Below are 22,815 nucleotides of genomic sequence, written 5' to 3' on the forward strand. Positions count from 1 at the left end.
CAATGAACGGGCACACGGGCATTTCTAGATCGACTCAGAATTTTATGCTGATTAAGAATATGTATATATTAAGGCGGCCCGAAAACGACATTTTTTTTTTTTTTGGAAAGCCTACCTCCAACATTTTTTCCAGTTGATCCAAATTTTATGACGATCGGCTATAACAAAAACATAACCAGGGAACAAAAATAAATGTTCACGAAAGTGCCCTAAAGGCCTCACCCTAATATTTATACACACATTTGCCTCCTCAAATGGCGACCACTGTATATAACAGAAGACATTATTTATGAATTATTTACAAAGTCTACAACGAAAAGAATATCTGTTAACAACATTGTTCAATCCAATAACATAATCTAAGCTTTTACCAGTGGATTGTAAGTTTTATGTTCACAATTTTTACGTTGGGTGGTGAGTTAATGAGTTGCCATTTTAAAGCCCAACGTGTACGAATTAGGAAGATCAATGCGCCATCTAGTTGAAAAAAGCAAGTACTAATGTTTTTAAGTCACACTTAAAGCTTATTGTTCATTCGTATAACATTATCTTTTGGTAAGCTCTATGTTAGTTACTTGTTATTACTCAATTTACTGTAAAGATTTAAATGTTTCTTAACGAAAAATTGTTATAGACATTTCGAAACTAAATGCTAATAATCTTAAAACATGAATGAAAGTTCAGATTAATTTAACTTACTCGCCAATGTATGTGGAGTTATGTATGTATGTATTTTTTGGAGCCCTTGGAAATACGGGTTTTCCATGAAAAAGTTCTAAAGCCTTAGTAATCAAGACAAAAAGAGTACCCGCTGTAAATATTTCCAAACGATCCAAGAATGTCCCTAAAGTAAAAAAATAATAATAGTAAAATTGTGTCATTTTAACCAAGGACGTGGTTTGCATTACTTTGCTAATGACTCTGATCCTACAAACCCCATTGATTACTTACCAGAAAGAGGAATGTTTTACTATACCCTCAGAATTTATGTTAACGAGGGTATATACACTTTCATACGGGCAAAATGTGCTTCGTCGAAATAACGGTTTAAGACCCCAAGTATGTTTGGACGAAATGTGTTTCAGACAATTTGGAGTCGATTTGGTCCAAAATTTGGCTTTCGTAATATTTTGTCCAAACTTAGTTTAAGTTCGAAGATGGGTTATATCGGTCCACTCCTTCCGGTACCTCCCCCACAAAAGTTCGAAAGTGTTCGGAAAATTTGTGCGTGCGATAACTCTTGAAGGAAGTAACCGATTTGGTCCATACTTTGCAAATCGTGAAACGTCTACCAGACTTAGATAAGGTTTCAATACGGACTCAATCGGTCTACTTCTTCGGGTATCTCCTACATAAAATTTCGGATAAGTTCAGTTTAAGGCCTGCTCTCGAATCGCTTTGATTTTTGTTGTAACAACTTGTATTTACTGCCCCCATACGACGGTACAAGTTTCATCAGGGGCAAGTCCATAATTCCTGAGAAAATAACCTGAAAGTTGCAAAAAATCCCTATGACACCGTGTGTAATGGGTGGAGCGCAAGATAACTCTCGAACGGATCTGTCGATTCGGTCCAATATTGGGATTTCGAATATTTTGTCCAAACTTAGTTTAGGTTCGAAGATGAGTTATATCGGTTTACTCCTTCCGGTACCTCCCCCACAAAAGTTCGGAAAAATTGGAAGCCCGATAACTCTTGAAGGTAGTGACCGATTCGGTCCATACTTTACACATCCTAATATGTTCACCAAATATAGATCAGGTTGGAATATGTACTAAATTTTTCCACCCTTCGGGTACCTCCCACACAAAATTTCGCATAAGTTCACTTTAAGACCTGCTGTCGAATCACTTTGATTCTTGCTGGAGTCACTTGCATTTGCTGCCTCAATTACAACGGTAAAAGTGTTTTCAGGCGCAAGTACATACTTGTTGAGAGCCCGAAAGGTATAAAAAACCCTATGGTACCATATGTAGTGGCTGGAGAGCACGATAACTCTCGAACTGATCAACCGTTTTTGCTCAAAGTTGACTCCCAAAATATGATCGACTTCCATAATATACTATGTCGGTCCATTCCTTCAAGTACCTCCTCCGCTACACATTTGAACTTAAATCCTAATCCACATTTTTGTCAGCAAATGCAAATGTCCAACAAGGGCCACCAAATTCTGAAATGATTCTAACTACATTTAATCTGTCCGAAGATGGAATTTTCAATTCACATATATATATATATACTAGGGGACCCGGCGAACTTCGTCTCGCAGTTTGTTAGATACAGAACTTGATGTCTTTGGCTCAAACCAATAATACTATTATTGCTATCACCTTGTTCAATGGCAAATATTTCTTTGTTTTGAACTGTTAAGGACGATCTTTGAAGCAGATGCACATTAGACAATTGTACTTTCGACAATTGTCTTGGCGAAAAGAGAAGGTACTGAGAGGCAAAGTGTTTCTAGTTTCCTCGACTCTCTCTCCTATGAACTGACAATAGCCGCAAAAAAATTAGGCAACTGCAAATAGGAACTAAGATATATTTTTTAAGCAAAATAATATCGAGCCCTTCCCGCGAAAAAGGTGTATGCGACAAAAAGCAAATTTTACAGGAGACGGTTTTTATTGAATAACTTTTGATCTAACCAAAATTTTTAATTAAATTTTGGTATAGTTCCGTTACAAAATGTTGTTTACTAAAAAAATAAGTAATTTGTGGAATATCTTCAATATAACGGTAATTAGTGTCGCTTACCTCTTTTTCGCTGTCACGCATTCAGACTGTTACATTAAGAAGTGGCGGTTACATTAAAAAATTTTATTTGAAACATTTTAGAGTAATTCACATCTATAATTTAAAAACAATGCAACTTAATTTAATAGCAAGTATTTATTCGAAAAATTATAAGATTAAAGAGCATTTTTTGTAATATAGTCGAATAACTACATGGTATGTTAATGTACAATTTTGATGTAAGCGACAATTCCCTGTCACCTAAAAATGTAAACAAAATAAAAAGGGCGCTTACATCAAAATTGTTTTAGCACTAATTTCGTAACGGTACGTGGCAGAGTTCTAAAAATTTGGGAGATGGTGTGTAGGAATATTCTTTATCGATTTCCGTAAAAAAAAGAAAATCGAAAAAATGTCGCTTAAATCTTTTTCGCGGTAAGGGTTCGATATCATAACGCCTCTATTCGTTTCATAATCGATGGTTTTCTGCAATTCTTGTTTTCACCACTGAACACGATATTTCACTCAAGCAATTAAATACAAAGGAAGGAATGCGATCGTAGGAATTTGAATTTAATGCTGAATATAATGCTTATTTAAATTTGCGTTTTAATCAATTAACCTATTTTGAGCAGAGGGATCCAATCGTTATCAGGTAACCACCTTCGTCTGTTCTTTTTCTGACTTCTCTGTTTAACGCGATCTCCCGAATTCTACTTGCATTGAAAGTTCAGAATTAGATGCAATGGCTCTGGTAACACGGACAAATGCGGTAATTGAATTTTGACTGAGACTGTACAATCCCGTACTTGGTACATTGATCCTTGTTAGCACAGTTATTCTATTAGTTGCCGTTCATTGTGTGTTTCGGATGCTTGAAGTCTTGTCAGACTAACACGTGACTCTTGTCGATTACTTAGTCACCCTATATTTAATCTCGACGTAAATAACACAGTCAAATTAATATAACAAACTAATTAACGTTTAATAAGTATTTACTTACTTATGTCGCCCGATAATGAATATATGTCAGATAATTCGACCAAAAAATCTCCAGTACCTCCGATTTCTTGTTTTTTCTTCTTTCCAATTTTGAATATCATCCTTTTTCGATGTACATACATACAGTGTACTAACAGTACCAGTGTACATATGTATATATTTGGCCATTGCCTTCCAGCTCTGCGGGAACTAAACTGATTGAATTCATACTCCTTTTCAGTGGGGACATCATTTGTTAGTATCATGACAGGATCTAAACAGTATCAATCTACATTTTATACCACATAAATCGGAAGATGATCTTTCGAAGATGTTTTTACTTACAGTTTAAAAGTATACATATATGCCACAACCTCACTTCCAATGAAATTACCGCCGAGCTCTTGATTTTTCAAATAATTCACCAATTTTGTGGATTTGTACCTTTTTCCTCAAAACTGTGGAAACCACTTTCGGCGTTATCATTTTCATATTTTCAATCGGAATCTGACCGAAACCACCCCTAATTCTTACAAACTCTAAACTAAGCCTTCTCCTTTTAACCATTTTTCGCTGTAAATTTCCAAAGAAGACGCTTGAAAATAAATGAAAATCGATTTAATTGTGAATAAAAAAGAGGCGTACAATGGACCCTCACAGTCGGTGCTTATACAATTTTCGCCAAAAAATTTCCAAATAAGTGTCAAGGTATACTCCAAATGCGGAGCTCGATAGAAATGTGTAGAAAATTTGACTTTTTTCAAAAAATGTTTTTGCAAATTTTTCGCAGATTTTCGCGGTTTTTTTAGGTTTTATCCTTTTCTGCCATGCGACTATTCCGAATTGGTGCGAATTGTCAAAATCTGTTCAGCCGTTCTTGAGTTATAAGCGTAGTAACTAACATCATCCTTTTTTATATATATAGATATATATATATATATATATATATATATATATATATATATATATATATATATATATATATATATATATATATATATACATATATATTACGAATATTGTCAATTATTTCATATTCCATTTCAGAAAAAAAGTAGGAAGACATTTTAGGTACATTATCTGACATTTTTAGGTACCCACTTAAAGTTGTGGAAATGAATGAAAACTAATTACTCAATTTTAGTTCAGAATATTTTATGATGGAGGTTGTGGAGGGTTCGGCCCGGCCGAAATGACTGAAAATTGGTATTTAGTCTTCTTTGAGACCACAAAACATATACCCAGAAATTTGTCAGTAAAGGTCCGTAGAAGTGTACACACAGAAAAAAGGTCTCTCTAACATATGTCCCAAATATATATTTGTTTGAAATCAGTCCCAAACATAACAAATGTTTGGGTCCTGCAAACAAATATATGTTTGGGTGCAAACAAATTATATGTTTGAATGCAAACAAATTATATGTTTGGATGCAAACAAATTATGTGTTTGGGTGCAAACAAATTATATGTTTGAGTGCAAACAAATACAAACCCAAAAGCCACAAAAAAAACAAACACATGCACCAGTGGGCGCTTTCTGAGAGCAAGGGAGTGTAAATGTAAAACACATTGAAATATACGCTCACTTGCTCTCAGCAATCGCTCACTGGCTATCTCTAACATATACACACATTTATAAATGGTAATGTTTTATTGAAAGGAATAGAAAAACAGCAAAAGCACAAAATACACATAGTTACATAATAAATGCCAAAGAAAGAAAAGACAGACTTTAATTAAAGAAAAAACTGAATGAAATAACTTATAACACACGGTGCTCTTGAATTAAATTTAAATGGAAGGTGCTTACACCTGGGAAGTTTTTGTGGATTCTGAAACTACAATGTTCACAGATAAGAAAAATCAAAAAACAAAAAAAATCGGCTTAGCGCTTTTTAAATAAATCGCGATTCAAGTTGAAATTTTTAGGGGTTGTTTAGGTTTTTGCGGATTTTGTCTTGTAGAGAATTTTCACAGCTATAAGATTTTCTCAGGTCTCATGCCGATAAGACTTGCCGTATTCAAGCAACATCGCGGAACCCTAACAAAAAAAAACTAAAAATGTAAACTAAGCTTCTTTATCACAAAAAAGGTACAGCCTGAGAACAAATCAAAAACGTCAATTCTGTAGAGAATTTTCACAGTTACAACATTTTCTTTAGCTCCATTTCGATTGGACTTGCGGCTTTCAAGCAAAATCGTGAAAACCTAAAAAACGCCCAAAATGTGAATGTTGACCGCGATTTATTTAAAAATCCCTACAGCGATTTTTTTCTTGCTTTTGCATTTTTCTCATCTATGAACATTGCTGTTTCAGAATTCACAAAAACTTCCCCTGTGTAAGCGGTTTTCATTAAATGTTAGTTAAGGCGCACCCTTCATGACATTGTTTCATAAGGGGGTCATACAGTCAGTGCATTGTCCCAATTTGAACTTCAATATCTCAAAAATGGTAAAACCTATGAAAATACTGTAAAGGTCAATCTTGTAGAGAATTTTCATAGCTACAAGATCTTCTTAAGTCTCATTTTGAAAGGACTTGCGGTTTCTAAGCAAAATCGTGAAAACCTAAACAACCCCTAAAAATGTCAACTTGAATCGCGATTTATTTAAAAAGCGCTCCGGCATTTTTTTTTTTGTTTTTTGATTTTTCTCATCTATGAACATTGTAGTTTCAGAATCCGTAAAAACTTCCTAGGTGTAAGCACCTTCCATTTAAATTTGATTCAAGAGCACCGTGAACAAGTATTATCTTTAAGGGCCTATACGTATATCTTCAATATGTTTATACAGAAATTAACAGTTGGTGACGACAAAAATTGCGGTTTAGCCCCGGAAAATCGATCTATTGAAATCTGTGGTGGTAACACACGTCAGCTGGAAGAGATCTTTTGCGACGTATTATTCTTCTCTTTGCCCTATCACATTGAAGTGGTTGGAAAATTGTCTGTAAAAATTACTTGAAAACATTTCGCATTGTCAAAATAAATCCACCGATCGTGATTATCCTATCTTCCCAAAGTTATTTTCCATTGTGCACAATTGTCTTATACGACCTTCAATGTTACAAATCTTCAGGTAATCTAGACATTTGTTCAGCTTGGACTTGGATCGACGAAACGCCTCACGCTGTGGCTGTGCTAAAAATTGCAGCTGTAGAAGTACATTCCAGAAAATCATTTCTTATACTCGAAAATTAGAGTTATGAGGCGATGAAGTCATGTGATCTGCTGATAGAGATTGTCTAACCCAAGAGAAATGACGGGCTGAGAAGTGACGTAATTTCTCAACATTCCGGACTTATTCCTCATTCACCGTACGCAACGTAGGGAACCTAATCTGATCTGCTAGCGCTATAAGCATAAATCATGGAAGCAGACTATTGTGACCTTCCAATATCAAGCTAATGTTGAGCCTATAACCTGAACTATAGACAAACAAAGGTTCGAAACTTAGCTCAGTGAAGTCCCATATAGTTTTCATTTTTATACCCTCAGCATTTATGCTAACGAGGGTATATACACTTTCATACGGGCAAAATGTGCCTCATCGAAATAATGGTTTTAGACCCCAGGTATTGGGGGCCACCGTGGTGCAATGGTTAGCACGTCCGCCTTGCACTCAGAAGGTCTGCGGTTCGAATCCCACGTCAAGCAACCTCAAATTTACAACGGTGCTGACGACATTTCCTGAGTATTTCAGCCATGAAAAACTTCTCTAAAAGTGGTGTCGTAAGACACGCCGTTCGGACTCGGCGATAAAAAGTAGGTCCCGTCTGACTATTGAAGGGAGTAACCGATTTGGTCCATACTTTGCACATCGTGAAATGTTTACCAGACTTAGATGAGGTTCCAATATGGACTCAATCGGTCCCCTCCTTCGGGTACCTCCCACATAAAATTTCGGATAAGTTCAGTTTAGGAAATGCTCTCGAATCACTTTGATTTTTGTTGTAACAACTTGTATTCACAGCCCCCATACAACGATACAAGTTTAATAAAGGGCAAGTCCATACTTCCTGAGAAAATAGCCTGAAATATGAAAAAAACCCCTGTGACACCGTGTGTAGTGGTTGGAGCGCAAGATAACTCTCGAACGGATCTGCCGATTCGGTCCAAAATTTGGCCTTCATAATATTTGTCCAAACTTAGTTTAAGTTCGAAGATGGGTTATATTTGTCCACTCCTTCCAGTACCTCCTCCACAAAAGTTCAAATCAAAAGTTTCCTCAGTGGCAAGTCCATACTTCTTGAGAAAACAGCCCGATAAAAGCCCCGTTCGAAGATTCTTTGGAAATGTATACCGATGCTGTTCGTTGTTTTCCGTGGACAAGTCCATGCTTCCTGGCATACTGGTACAAAAGTTATAGGATGATACACTGAAATGACTAGTGGGCGCGATATCTATCGAAAGATATGACAAAATTAGATCCAGGACTATGTCGGTCTATTCCTTCAAGTACCTTCTCCGCCAAACTTTTGAACTTTAATCCTAATCCACATTTATGTCGGCAAGTTCAAATGTCCACAAAGGGCCACAAAATTCTAAAAAGAGCATATATACATTCGATCTGTCCTTCGATGAACGTTTTAATTCACATAGGCTGAGGGCATATCTCTGTCGGCAAAGCCGACTGATACTTTTTTACTTGCTTATTTTGGATTTTTTATTTTGACTCGCTGGATTTTTATCCAAACGTGACATTTAGCAAAATTTCGATATAAATATGTATGTAAATATATATTACATGAATTAAAATAAAAAGTACATTCATTTACTAAGAACTAGAAAATAAATACCCAGCTAACAATTTTTTCCGAGGGCTTTGATTTCCGATTTTTTTCCCGAAATTTTCTGAATATTTTTTAGATATTTGTCGATTTCTCTAATATTTTTCTAGATATTGTACCGATTTTCTAAAAATTTTTTATTAAGAATCGCTGCACATTTTCTGAAGAACCTTAAGAATCTCGTTCCGAATTCGTTCCGATTTCTAATCGATTTTCTAAGGGATCTTTTTGTTCGATTGTTGTCGAAGAACAAAGTGATTTTTTATAAAATTCGCATATACAGTTTTTGAATTGTTTTAATATAAATGCAACATATAATAATTCAAGCTAGTGTTGATAGCTTTAACATACTTGTGCACATTCTTCTGCTATTAATCACAAAATGATCACAACAGGGAAAATCATTAGGACGTTTGTTTCTGAGTTGGAGATTTGTTCTGTGTTGTGTGTCAATATCAAAAGCGTCAGCGGCCAAGAATTTAATCAGATTTTTTCCAGAAAATCTAATCTTTTCTTCGAAGTTTTCCAGAATATCTTTCCTAATTCGGACCGATTTTCTTCAAAAAATCTAAATTTTCCACCGAATTTTTTTCCGAATTCGGACCGAATTCGTTGCGAAACTCTAATATTTTGTTAGAATTTTCTAAGAAAATTCTTTCCGATTTCGGTGGACACGTCCATACAACTTTTGTACCGAATTCGGAAAGAATTCGGCATCAGAATCGGCAACTTGTGCAGAGATTCTGACCGAATTCGCAAAGAATTCGGAAAAAAATGTTAGCTGGGTATGGGTGGACGGTAGTCACCCATACACAAAGCAATAAGCATCTACAATACTTTGTTCTCTGGCATAAGAGAGAACGAGAACACAAAATAGTTCGGTGAATTCCCTTTTCGTCATACGGTATTAGTGCTTGTAATTGTTGTAACCATTGATCAGCGAGTATGTGCACAATCTATTCTCTATCTGCAGTTGTCATTCGCTTGGCATTGTAAAAGTTGTTAGACTGTCGGACGCCTGCATCGCACATTAATTATTTCATAAAATTTCGTTTTCATTTTGAATTTCATAATGCCAGTTAACAGCAGTGCCTTAGTTGGTCTCATTCGTGCTAGTCTATTAATAGGAATTATTTATGTGACTCAGTCTGTGATATGTGTCATTTGTACAACAAAAAAACTGCAACAATATTCTCAAGATAAAAGAAAAGCTGCCACAAATGATGTACCCTTTGATAGTGATAAGGAAGAAAGTGAGTTTCCATGAGAAATGGATAAATGTTTGGTTTTAATTTCATTTTGTTTGCCTACAGTTTCAGTTTTAACCACATCTTTGACATTTGGAATATGTGGAATTATAACGTCATCCCTCTTAATATGGGGTATTTTAAAGGTAAATAAATGTTGGCTCGTTTCAAATCTCTTTTAACATATTATTCGTAATTCTGTCCTTTATTTATTACTCATGGAAACGGAGGAAAAAATATACAATATCATTCCAGCTTAATATATTGCTTGATGCATTCTTTAAGCTATCTGGTCATCTCGTGCCGTGCTAGTTTCACTCAAGTGCGGCTGCAATGCTGTTTTGAGGTTTTCTTTGTGTGTGCCCTATCACCCAGCCAGCAATTGGGAGTGAGTGAGTCACTTCCTCTATCAGAAGTAATCGCTTTCTGAACTTCTATTCTAGAAAATAGCGATCCTTTATCATTTTACAATAACAATTGCATTGCTGTCCCTTTTTGAACTTCTTGAATAACTACCTAGTGTCAGAAAAGGAGATCGAAATTCTATTATTGCTTTTTGACACTAACAATGCTACTACTTACGACTATCGCATGAGCAGACACTTGCTCTAGTCAATGCAGACACTTCGATTGTTTAGGTTCATTTGAGGCGTGTACAACCTTAAACTAAGGTACGGTGGTGCAGTGGTAAGCATGTTCGCTTTGCATTCTTAATGTCATGGGTTTGATTCGCAGGCCAGGCAACATAACATTTTTAAAAGTACAAAAATTAATGAAGATGGCGATTTCATCTAAGGATAGTTCTTTAAAAACGTATGTAATTTGGAACATTAATTAGAATAGTAAAAAATAAAAACTAAAAGAATAACAACAGATAAAATGAAAAACGAAAAAAATGGTTTTTTTTCGTCACAACCAATTTTATCGCTAAAAGTACTTCTAGGAAGTCTCGAAAGCGACATTCACAAGTAGTGTCGTGGACGTGGTTCATTTCTTCCCGAACGGTGTGCCTACTTCAATTAGAATGCGAGATCGCGGATGTGTATTTCTATCGCCTGGGAGTGACTGCTTCGGGTAATGGGCGATAATAAATGCTTGCTGGGCAGCTTCTAATTCAGTGGAGACCAACAAAATACAATCAAAACGAAAACATGTGTGAATGTATGAGTTAAAAAAGTAACAACCAAATGATGTTTCCCAGCAAGCATTTTTTATCGCCCATTACCCGAAGCAGTCACTCCCAGGCGATAGAAATACACATCCGCGATCTCGCATTCTAATTGAAGTAGGCACACCGTTCGGGAAGAAATGAACCACGTCCACGACACTACTTGTGAATGCCGCTTTCGAGACTTCCTAGAAGTACTTTTAGCGATAAAATTGGTTGTGACGAAAAAAAACATTTTTTTCGTTTTTCATTTTATCGGTTGTTATTCTTTTAATTTTTATTTTTTTACTATTCTAATTAATGTTTCAAATTACATACGTTTTTAAAGAACTATCCTTAGATGAAAATGCCATCTTCATTAATTTTTGTACTTTTAAAAATGTTATGTTGCCTGGACTGGGAATCAAACCCACGACCTTAAGAATGCAAAGCGAACATGCTTACCACTGCACCACCGTACCTTATAAACAGCAGACAGACTAAAGTCTTATATTAGTTTAAGGTTGTACAGCCTCAAATGAACGTAAACAATCGAAGTGTCTGCATTGACCAGAGAAAGTGTCTGCCCATGCGATAGTCGTAAGTAGTAGTATTGTTAGTGTAAAAAAGCAATAATAGAATTTCGATCTCCTTTTCTGACACTACCCAGCAAACCAATCGTACCGATATCGTAACGAAATCGGAACAAAATTTGGGCGTTACGTCCGAAATCTGATCCGAAATCGTAACGATATCTTAACGAAAGTTTTATGAAGTGGTTGACATAATTTCGGAACGAAACGTCGGAGCGAAACCGGATCGATTTCGGTCAGAATTCGCAACGAAATCGCAAGAAAATCCTTGGGAAATTCGGAATGAGAATTTTTTCCTCCGAATTTTCGTACAGATTTCTGAACGATTTCGGAATAATGTCGTATGAAAATCTGAGGTACCTTCCGAACTTTCGTAAAGATTTCTGAACGTTTTTGGAATAATTTCGTATGATTATCGAAGGAAAAAAATTTTCTCTGATGCCTCTTTTTTATTGATTAATTTTCTTTATTATGTTTTTTATTGGAAGATTTAAATTTCAAAGATACCTAATGATTTTCACTGTTGTTATCATTTTGTAGTTATAGTAGAGCAATGTAAACTTTGTGTACGAATATGTTGATTCTATCAGCACTAGCTTGAATTATTATATGTTGCATTTATATTTAAAATATTTAAAAAATGTATATGCGAATTTTATAACCAAACATTTTGTTTTTCGACAACAAACTAAAATGTTGCTTGTTAGATATATACAAAAGGTGGTTGTTGTGCGAAGGGAAATTTGTTTCCGACATATCGATCCGAATTCGTAACGAAATCGGAAGAAAAACATTAGCATATTCGAAGGGAAATTTACTTCCGACATTTTCTCCGAAATCGGAACGATGTCTGAACGAATTCCCCTACGAAAAATCGTATAGAAATCGATACGAAATCTGAACGATTTTGCTTTCGAGATTGTTCCGATATGTCGGACATCCGACATTTGGTTTGCTGGGTAGGTAGTTATTCAAGAAGTTCAAAAAGGGTCAGCAATGCAATTGTTATTGTAAAATGATAAAGGATCGCTATTTTCTAGAACAGAAGTTCAGAAAGCGTTTACTTCTGATAGAGAAAGTGACTCACTCACTCCCAATTGCTGGCTGGGTTGTCATTTGTTTTTGTTCACGTACAGTGTGCGTGAGGGAGAAAAGCAAATGCAAAGACAATTCAGTGGGATCGCTGAATATACCGTCATTGCAAAGAAGAGTGTCCCTGTTCTAATTTGTTGTTCATGTTTTTCATTGCCTAATAAGTGGAGTTCCGCATTAGTACTCTTTTTGGGTCATATATTATTCGCAGACACTTATTTATAATCTTTGGGATGTCGTCCTTTACAACCGAATAGTCGTATTTTAGTTTTTGTTGATATGCAATGCTCTCCTTGCATTATGGTGACGTCCGATGGCAGATTGCGACTTTTTTATTCTGTTTGTCACGACACGGCGACGACACCCTACTTATTTACATCACTCTCCTTATCCAATTGCGTCAGAAATATATGCTTACCTACTTAGATAGCGTTATATTCCAAACTGAACGTTTTGTTCCATAAGGCGACCAAAACATAGATTTTCAGAGGGTCTTGTCTTCTGTTATACTTATCCTATTTTGGATCCAAATTTTGTGATATCTTTTTTTTAAATTGGTCTTTCCATCAACGGTTTGACCTTCCCTTCTCAAATGGCTCGTATTCATATGTCTTTCTGGCAGGCGTATCTGTTTTAGCCAACGCAATCGCTGTAGCTCGAAGTCGATCAATTCGTGGTTTATACTTATATTGGCCTATAAGTCTTTCGAAGAATTTTTATAACCCCAGCCATGAAGCTAAAGATACGATGCAAATGTGCCTCATCCAAATAATGGTTTTAGATTCCATGTATGATTTGAGGAAATCCGTTTCAGACAATTTGGGGTTGATTTAGCCATGTCCGTTTGTTTGCATGTTCAGCTGGAGCGCAAGTAATGATAGTATTATCATCACGATTATAATAATTGTATATTTATCTTAGAATTACAAATAGCTATATATCATTCCTTCTTTTCAGTTTACTTCAATATCTGTTTACTAAATACCCATTATTATCATGTAATCAATATCTGTTTATAATTCTCTCAACAGATATTTGTATTATAACTGATAATTATTGATTTTGTACGCCACATTATTATAACACTAATACTTTATATAATTCTTCATATCGACATATTTGAATTTACTGTTATTCATAATTTTCATTTCCTGTTAAAACATATTTTCCATTTTGTTACTTTTCAATTTCCCTTCAAATGAATAAGTTGTTAAATAAAATAATTTTAATTTGAATTTTGAAAAATATTGAATTTTAAATAAAATATTTAAAAACGATTAACAAATGAATTAATTATTGGATTTAACCATCAAAAACATTACTCGCACGATAATTCTCCCACGGATCAACTAATTTGGTCCAAAATTTGGTTCTCGTAATATTTTATCCAAATTTAGACACGATGCGCTGAACAGACCTTAAATGGAAGGTGCTTACACCTGGGAAGTTTTTGCGGATTCTGAAACTATAATGTTCATAGATGAGAAAAAAAAACAAAAAAATCGCCGGAGCGCTATTTAAATAAATCGCGGTCAAAATTCAAATTTGTATGTTTTTTAGGCTTTCACGATTTTGCTTGGGAAAATATTGTAGCAGTGAATATTCTCTACAAGATTGAACTTTATGATATTTTCGTAGTTTTTATCATTTTTGAGATATAGAAGTTCAAATTGGGACAATGCACTAACTGTATCGCTTCCTTATAAAACAATGTGATGCACGGTGCGCCCTAACTATCTTTAAATGAAAACCGCTTACATATGGGAAGTCTTTGCGGATTCTTATACAGCAATGTTCATTGATGAGAAAAGTCCAAAAACAAGAAAAAATCGCCGGAGCGCTTTTTAATTAAATCGCGGTAAAAGTGCACATTTTTAGGTCTATTTTAGGGTTTCGTGATTTTGCTTGGAAACCACAAGTCCTATCGAAATGGAACTAAAGAAGATATTGTAGCTGTAACAATTCTCTAGAGGATTGACCGTTATGATTTGTTTCTAGGTTTTATCATTTTTGAGATATAGAAGTTCAGATCACATTTATAGGTTTTTCTGTTAGGTTTTGACAATTTTGCTTGAAAACTATCGAAATGGGACTAGAGAAAGTTTTATAGCTGTGAAAATTCTCTACAAGATTGGGCTAGGTTGTACCATTTTTGGCATATATAAGTTTTAGTTGGGAAGTTGCAGTCATGACATTGTTTTGTAAGGAGACGATACAGCCAGTGAATTGTCAAAATTTGAATTTCAATATCTCAAAAATGGCAAAACCCTCGAAAAGATCATAAAGGACAGTCTTGTAGAGAATTTTTACTGCTATAACATTTTCTTAATCTCATTTCGATATTTATTTAAAAAGCGCGATTTATTTAAAAAGCGTTCCGGCGATTTTTGTTTTGTTTTTTGATTTTTCTCATCTATGTACATTGTTGTTCCAGAATCCGCAAAAAATTCCCAGGAGTAAGCTCCTTTCATTTAAAGTTGCACCGTGTGATACGATGCAAATGCGCATCATCGAAATAATGGTATGATTTGAAGAAGTCCGTTTGAGACAATTTGGAGCTGATTTAGTCATGTCCGTTTGTTTGTCTGTCCGGCTGGCTGGAGCGCACGATAACTTTCTCACGGATTAACCGATTTTGTCTAAAATTTGGTTCTCGTAATATTTTGTGCAAACGCAGATCAAGATCGGTCCACTCCTTCGGGTACTTAACCCACAAAAGTTCAAAATGTTCGATTTAATGGTGCTTATGATAACTCTCGAAGAGAGTAACCGTTTTGGGACTAAGCTTTCTACGTCGTAATGTTTCCTCCAGACATAGATCAGCTTTGAATTTTAGCTATATCATTCCACTACTTGGAATACCTCAAAAATTGTTGGCACAAGCACAGTTTAGGGACTCTTGTCGGCATGGAATTTTTTGCTGAAAGCTGTGCTACCGAATCCTTTCACGACGGTACGATTTTTTTTTTTGGTATGTACATACCTCCCCATATGTAAGTTGTTATCGATTTTTCAGCCCAAGTTGGATGTAATTTTACATTTAGGGTTCAAAGTGGTCAAACAACTTATCCACCAAAAATTACGGACATAGATACACTTTTCGGTATGGCCTTCCTTTAACGGTACCAGACGATTTCGATTTTTGAAGTTTTTATATATTTTCGTTCTAAATTGGCGGTAATTTGACAGTAATTTTTGACGCAGTAATAGGAAAACTTCCCCACCACAGGTTATGGACATATATACTTTCGTAAAAGAAAAAAATAGTATACAATATTTGAAGGTGTTATATGAGGCGCTCAGCGCCTAACTCACTTGGTCAAAAAAATCAAACTAACATTTTCCCAATTGCATTATTATATAACACTAAGTTATACTACCTCCTAAAACAATGCAATTTTTTATCATATGTATGTATATATCCTGTACAATGTTTGGCCCGGCCGAACTAAACGCATTTTTGCTTGTCCCATTTGGGGAAATCCTGGTGACCTTTGTATGTCGATGTTCTGTAACCTAATATGTTTTTTTTTTTGCCGCAGAAAATCGATCACCCCCATTCCATGATCGGATGTTATCGCATGAAGGCTGAACTTGCCGACCGAGAGACCAAATATATTTTGGCTGTCAATGATCATATGATCTCTCTAAGCGCAGATGAGACTAGTGTAGCAATTTTCTCATCCGCCGGTGTTGATCTGGAGAACATGTTTTCAACTCTCCGATTTACCATAAATCCAACACCAGCACATGATTAGTTTCAGGTCTGCTATAATACAGTGCGCAATAATTTTTGATTTCATCCATGCGATTCAAGCTTCAAAATCTGTACGTACCCTGATGTGGGGCTATACCAAATCATTGACATATGTATACTAAACATTTTTAGTAACCAAACTTCTTCATAAAGGACTTAAAATAGTAAAATAGGTTAAAAAGTTTGGAAGAAATTTTTGAAAAAGTTTAAGAGTTATCTAGCACAAAATGGGCAATTTATTACGTGCCGGCAGGGTTTTGGAGTTGTTGGGCCATTATCTCAGGAAGTATTGACTTACTCCGGAAAAAATTGTACCGTTGTTAATCAGGCCGCTAGAACAACCTACTGAAAAAAGAATCAAAACGATGCGAGAGGAAGTCTTAAACTTCCATTTTCCGAATTTTGAGTGGGAGGTATCCGAAGGAGCGGACCGATATAAAATAATACTATGTGTAAAGTCCGCACCAATCAGAAACTCCCTGAGAGAATTTTCTTGCGGGTTTGCCATTTTGGTTGGTGCCGTCAGGGTTTCTTGGGGCTTTTGGATCAATATCTCGTGAAGTGTGGACTTGCGCAAGAAGAAAAATTGTACCATCGTAAAGGGAGCCGCAAGGACAACCTACTGAAAAAAATTCAGAACGATCCGAGAGGAGCTCTTAAACTTCACTTTATACGAATTTTGTGTTGGAAATACCCGAAGGAGTGGACCGATATAGTCCATATTCGAAACCGATCTATAACTGTAAGTAATAATACGATGTGCAAAGTTTGGATCAAATCGATTGCTCCCTTTAAGAGTTATCGTTTACACCATTTTACAGAAAAATTTTGAACTTTTGTGGGGAGGTACACGAAGGTGTGTACCGAAGTCGTGAATGATCCGATCTTTTCATTAGCATTTGAACCAATGCAAAGGAAGTCGTGAAAGATCCGATATTTTCATCAGCATTTGAACCCATGCTAAGGAAGTCGGGAAAGATCCGATCTTTTCATCAGCATTTGAACCCATTGCATCGATCCAATAGAGATGAATTTTGTGTTTTTATTTATACACATTTTTCTAAATATATAAGATTAATTATTTACAGTAGGCTTGATGTTGTCAGAGACTCGAAATCACAAGCAACGTTGTTAAAACTCTCGTCGTAATGATAATGTCATTGCAAAGGGTTGGTGAAAATGACATGCCAAAGCATTGGTGGAAATGACATGCCAAAGCATTGGTGTAAATGACATGCTTTTGATCCAAATATGAATAGCATCTTTTGGGGTCCACGCTCGTATAAAATTCATCGATGAAGATGCTAAAAAGATGACATGCCAGATCACTTGCACCCATGATTGAATGGCATCTTTGGCATCGAACATTTTGCTGGGTACTCTACTACTTCCCTATAAATGAAGTGTTTAAGTAGAAATGAAACTAAGTTTGAGTACATTATCTTAGAGGAAAAATATAATTTATTTTCTTCATTTGCATCAGTTAGGGAACCTTCCTCATTCGACAATATGCGTACTCTACCCTGTAGCGACCTTAAATAATATCATGTGATGGGTATATTTTTCCCTCATTATATTTCCTTAATATTGATATTTCAAAAGGACAAACCCAAGGACTCTGAATGATTCAACGGAAAATTTGATTAATAAACTATAAAATTCCATCCATTCGCGATCACATAACTTGTGGTCTCTGTTAAGGTGTGTGAAAAAAACAGCAACGTTTTGCAATTTTTAATTTAAATTAATTAATGCCTTTTATAAACAAAATACGCACATATTTCTCTAACTTTATTTCCTCCATTCACAGCGTAAACATTTGTATTTCGTACCATGGCTATTTATTGCATTTTTCCTAATAATTATCACTGGTATTTATCAGCTGGCGATTGTTTATAAATTCATTTGTCACATTTTGGAGCCGGATAATTATCCCAATATAAACATAAACATAGAGGCAGTAAAAATTATAATTTTTACATTTTGTCTTGGTAAGTTTGACAGTTATATTAATAAAAAATAATATTTAAAACCGTGTCTCTGTGTATGTGTATTTTTTATTTTACAGTTTTACAGATGGTGGTTTATAAAATAATACGAAAACTTCGCAAAGAATTAATATTCGAACATCAGACACGTGTCTTTGAGACATCGAGTGCCACCTATATAATACAAGGATTGTGAAGAATGATAGCATTTGAACAATTTTTTTTATTGATTTAACCCAGATATGCCCAGCGTCCTATATATAGGACACACAAAATTCTTGCTAATTTGATATGTTATGTTTATCAAAGTACCGTTTATTTTGGTGATATACTCAGTACACATCTGTAGCTCTTGGGATATTATGTGATTCCACTATTTTGAGCTACTATTTTTGAGTTTTGAGGTCTAGTTCATCGAAGTTGCCACCGATCGCTTAGTTTTTGCAATGATTTGCGTTATGACCGATTAATTATTGGGTAATTTTATAACGAAAACATACACGATGTGGAGCCTACTACGAAAAAACGTTAACTAGATGCCGAAAAGGTGTCTTTGGACTATATGTCAAATGTTTTGTGTCCCATAACTCCTAGTTATATGATAAAACCCTGTGTCCAAAAGTGGCCTCAAAAACCACTTTTTTCAAAAAGTTTTTAAAAAACATATAAATATACTGTTATTATGTCACATTTGCTTCTAAAATAATATAAAAATACTTTTAAAATGATCACGATCAAGCAATGGGCATATCTGGGTTAATATGTAATCATATATTAAATACATTATTTTATATCTATTATTTATTGTGTATAGAAAAGCTACTATGGATCTCTTTTTCATTTATTTCTCTATGAAAACTAATAATATTTAATCTTTAGTATTAAGTTATTGATATTTAAGTTGATGTAATAAAGAGCGTCTACTGATTAACATAACTGAATTTATTCGCTAAACATGAGAAAAATAAAAAATCGTTACTATTAAAAAATATATATTCGTCTAAACGTTTTGCATTATGACGATTCTTCTAAATTTTTGCATAGACCTTTTTTTCGCAACCAACAATGACACTGCATTGTTTGCGCACATTTGCAATGCATGATATTTGATTTTGAAAATTTGCCAAAAAACAACAACCAAGAAATAAACAAAGCCACAATAATCCATGTTACGCTTCCATTTGATATGGTTTGCAGAGGTAAAATAATAATAATACACATATGTCAAGTTTTGCATAGCATTTGGATGTCGGTTAGTTGGCTACCAGTTGGCTGGAGGTGTACGAGCTATACCGTTTATGGTACGGTAACCTGAAGTAACGTTCATGTCTTTTATATTTGCTGTTTGGTTTTTTGCTTATTTTCTTTAATAATTAACTTACAAAATATATTTGCATATAAGTAGTTCAATTGAGTAGTGAAATACAAAAAACCCTAGTCATAAACTACTGAACTACAATAATTATATATTCAATCAAGATTTGAATTAAAATAAAGCAATTTATTAATTAACATACAACTAAGTTAAAGTGTGGGCTATGCTTGGTCACGTATGTTGTAAGTTGGTGGTCTATATTGTCATCCTGGGACCAAACAATCAATGACGTTATATTTTATCTTTAAATGGCTCAATATATTTGATTATATTGAGCAAATTGATTTTTGTTATTGTTGCAAGAGTAAAATCTATGTAAGGTGAGTGGTCAACTGTCGCAGCAATTAAATAAATGTAATTCATTATGTGGTCAGTAAAGTTCAAAGAATTTACCCAATATCATCAATTAGAGGTCAATGCAGAAATAACGGGTTGCTTATTTAACAGAAGGTATAACCACTTATTTTAATCATTACTAAATAACGAATTTGGTTTCGGATTTGTAGTTAGTTTAAAACATATGATCTCCGGTTTCACCTCAGTGGATGAAGGACTTGCTACTAATCGAAAAAAACTTAAATTTTTTAACATCAGTCCGAAGACAAGGACGAGCAGACCAGAGATATTTTTTCCGGAAGTTGCGGACACCATTTTCGAATTGAAATTAAGTTTGGACAAAATATGACGAAGACCAAATTTCGGGCTGTTTTCTCAAGAAGTATGGACCTGCCCCTGAAAAACTTTCACAGTCTTAATGGAGGCAGCGAATACAATTTTGGGCGTATGAACCGACAAAAGTATGGATAGGATTAAAGCTTAAAACTTTGTAGGGATATCGATAGATAGAGCTTTTTTATCACACTAGCTTACGGAAAACATAATATCGCTGTAAACAGGGCCACAAGGAAAACCTTCGGTAAAAATGTCCAAAGGATCCTCGAACAGACCATTAACCACACTAAAATGTTGAACACTTGTGTGGTACCACAAGGATTGGACCACAAGGATTGGACAGATAGGGCCCAAATTTGAACATAAACTAAATTTCGACAATATTTAGAGATCCAAAGTTTGGACCAAATCGGTTTCAACGTCTATGAGAAATCGCGCGTACCATTTTAGCGAATATTTTCGAACTTTTGTGGGGGAGGTACCGGAAGGAGAGGACCTATAAGCACCACCTTCGAATTTCATCTAATATTCGAAGAATTATTACAATATCCAAAGTGTCAACGAACGCAGTATTCGGTTCGAGTTCTCCAGTCACTACATATGGTGCCATATGGGGTTTTACAACTTTATCTTGCGCTTCAAGCACTACACACGGTGTCATAAGCTGATTTTTGTAACTAACAGGCTATTTTCTCAGTAAGTATGGACTTGCTCCAGATGAAGCTTATACCGTCGTATGAGGGGCAGTGAATACAAGTTCCTACAACAAAAATCAAAGCGATTCGAGAGCAGGTCGTAAACTGAACTTTTCCGAAATTTTGTGTGGGAGGTACCCGAAGGAGTGGACCGATAGAATGCATATTGGACCGTTATCTAAGTCAGGTAGAAATTTCAAGATGTGCAAAGTATGGACCAAATCGGTTAATTCCTTCAAGAGTTATCGTGCGTACAATTTTTCCGAAAATTTTTGAATTTTTGTGGGATAGGTACCAGAAGGAGTGGGTCGGTATAGCTTATCTTCGAATCTAAACTAAGTTTGGACAAAATATAATGAACGCCAAATTTTAGAACATATCGACAGATCCGTTCGAGAGTTATATTGCGCTCTAACCACTACACACGGTGTCATAGGGGTTCTTTGCATCTTTCAGGCAATTTTCTCAAGAAGTATGGCCTTGCCCCTAATGAAACTTGTACCGTCGTATGGGGGCAGTAAATACAAGTTGCTACAACAAAAATCAAAGCGATGAGAGAGTGGGTTCTAAACTAAACTTTTCCACAATTTTGTGTGAGGTATCGGATGGAGTGGACCGATATCACTCATCTACGACACCAGTAGCGGGAGCGCACGTTAACTTTCGAACGGATCAGCCGATTCGGCCCAAAGTTTGGCCATCGTAATATTTTGTCCAAACTTGATTTAAGTTCGAAGGTGAGCCATATCGGTCCACTGTTCACAATTTATTTGCCCACGAAAAACACCAAACTCTGCAGATCGTATTATACCTTTCAGTTATAGATTGGGTTCGAATATGGACTATATTGGTCCACTCCTTCGGGTACCTCCCACACAAAGTTCGGATAAAGTGCAGTTTGAGAGTTTCTCTCGGATCGTATTGAAATGTGTTTCAATAAGTTGTCCTTGCGGCTCCATTTACGACGGTACAATGTTTTTCTTGCGCAAGTCCATACTTCCTTAGATATTGACCTAAAAGCTCCAAGAAACCCTGACGGCACCAAACAAAATGACAAATCCGCAAGTAATTCTCGCAGGGAGTTTCTGATTGGTGCAGACTTTGCACATCATACTATTTCATCCAGTCATGTATCAGGTTGGAATATGGACTATATCGGTCCACTCCTTCCGGTACCTCCCACAAAAAATTCGAATAAAGTGAAGTTTAAGAGCTCTTCTCGGTTCGTTTTGAAATTTGTTTCAATAAGTTGTCCTTATGGCTCTCTTTACGACGGTATATATACCATATACACTTTGATACGACCAAAAATGTGCCTCATCGAAATAACGGTTTCAGACCCCAAGTATGTTTGGACGAAATTCGTTTTAGACAATTTGGAGTCGATTTAGCCATGTCCGTCCGTCTGTCAGTCTTTTCAGTAGATTGTCCTTGCGTCTCCTTTAGATATTGACCTAAAAGCTCCAAGAAACCCTGACGGCACCAAACAAAATGACAAATCCGCAAGATAATTGTCGCAGGGAGTTTATGATTGGTGCAGACTTTGCTCATCGTATTATTTCATCCAGTCATGTAACAGGTTGGAATATGGACTATATCGGTCCACTTCTTCGGGTAGCTCCCACACAAAATTCGAATAGAGTGAAGTTTCAGAGCTCCTCTCGGATCGTTTTGATTCTTTTTTCAGTATGGTTTTCTAGCGGCCTCATTTACAACGTTACAATTTTTTTCCGGAGCAAGTCAATA

General features: G+C 35.5%; 1 protein-coding gene across 1 annotated transcript; it reads left to right on the top strand.

The window, feature by feature from the left end:
• The first annotated feature begins 9,474 nt into the window (after window positions 1-9,474).
• On the top strand, window positions 9,475-19,260 carry LOC141405661 (uncharacterized). Its single transcript, XM_073990258.1, has 4 exons — window positions 9,475-9,756; window positions 9,817-9,896; window positions 18,150-18,330; window positions 18,408-19,260. Exons 1-4 carry the CDS (start codon window positions 9,576-9,578, stop codon window positions 18,521-18,523), a joined length of 558 nt encoding a protein of 185 aa, XP_073846359.1. The 5' UTR covers window positions 9,475-9,575; the 3' UTR covers window positions 18,524-19,260.
• The last annotated feature ends 3,555 nt before the right edge of the window (window positions 19,261-22,815 follow it).

The sequence above is a fragment of the Musca autumnalis genome, unplaced genomic scaffold (assembly GCF_047663935.1).
Source record: "Musca autumnalis isolate F117 unplaced genomic scaffold, ASM4766393v1 scaffold_5, whole genome shotgun sequence".
Classification (NCBI taxonomy): Eukaryota; Metazoa; Arthropoda; class Insecta; order Diptera; family Muscidae; genus Musca; species Musca autumnalis.

Coding starts and splice junctions, on each gene's coding strand:
- LOC141405661 (XM_073990258.1), top strand. CDS start 9,576: ATGCCAGTTAACAGCAGTGCCTTAGTTGGTCTCATTCGTGCTAGTCTA. Junction 9,897..18,149: donor TAATATGGGGTATTTTAAAG/GTAAATAAATGT, acceptor CTCCATTCACAG/CGTAAACATTTGTATTTCGT. Junction 18,331..18,407: donor AATTTTTACATTTTGTCTTG/GTAAGTTTGACA, acceptor TTTATTTTACAG/TTTTACAGATGGTGGTTTAT.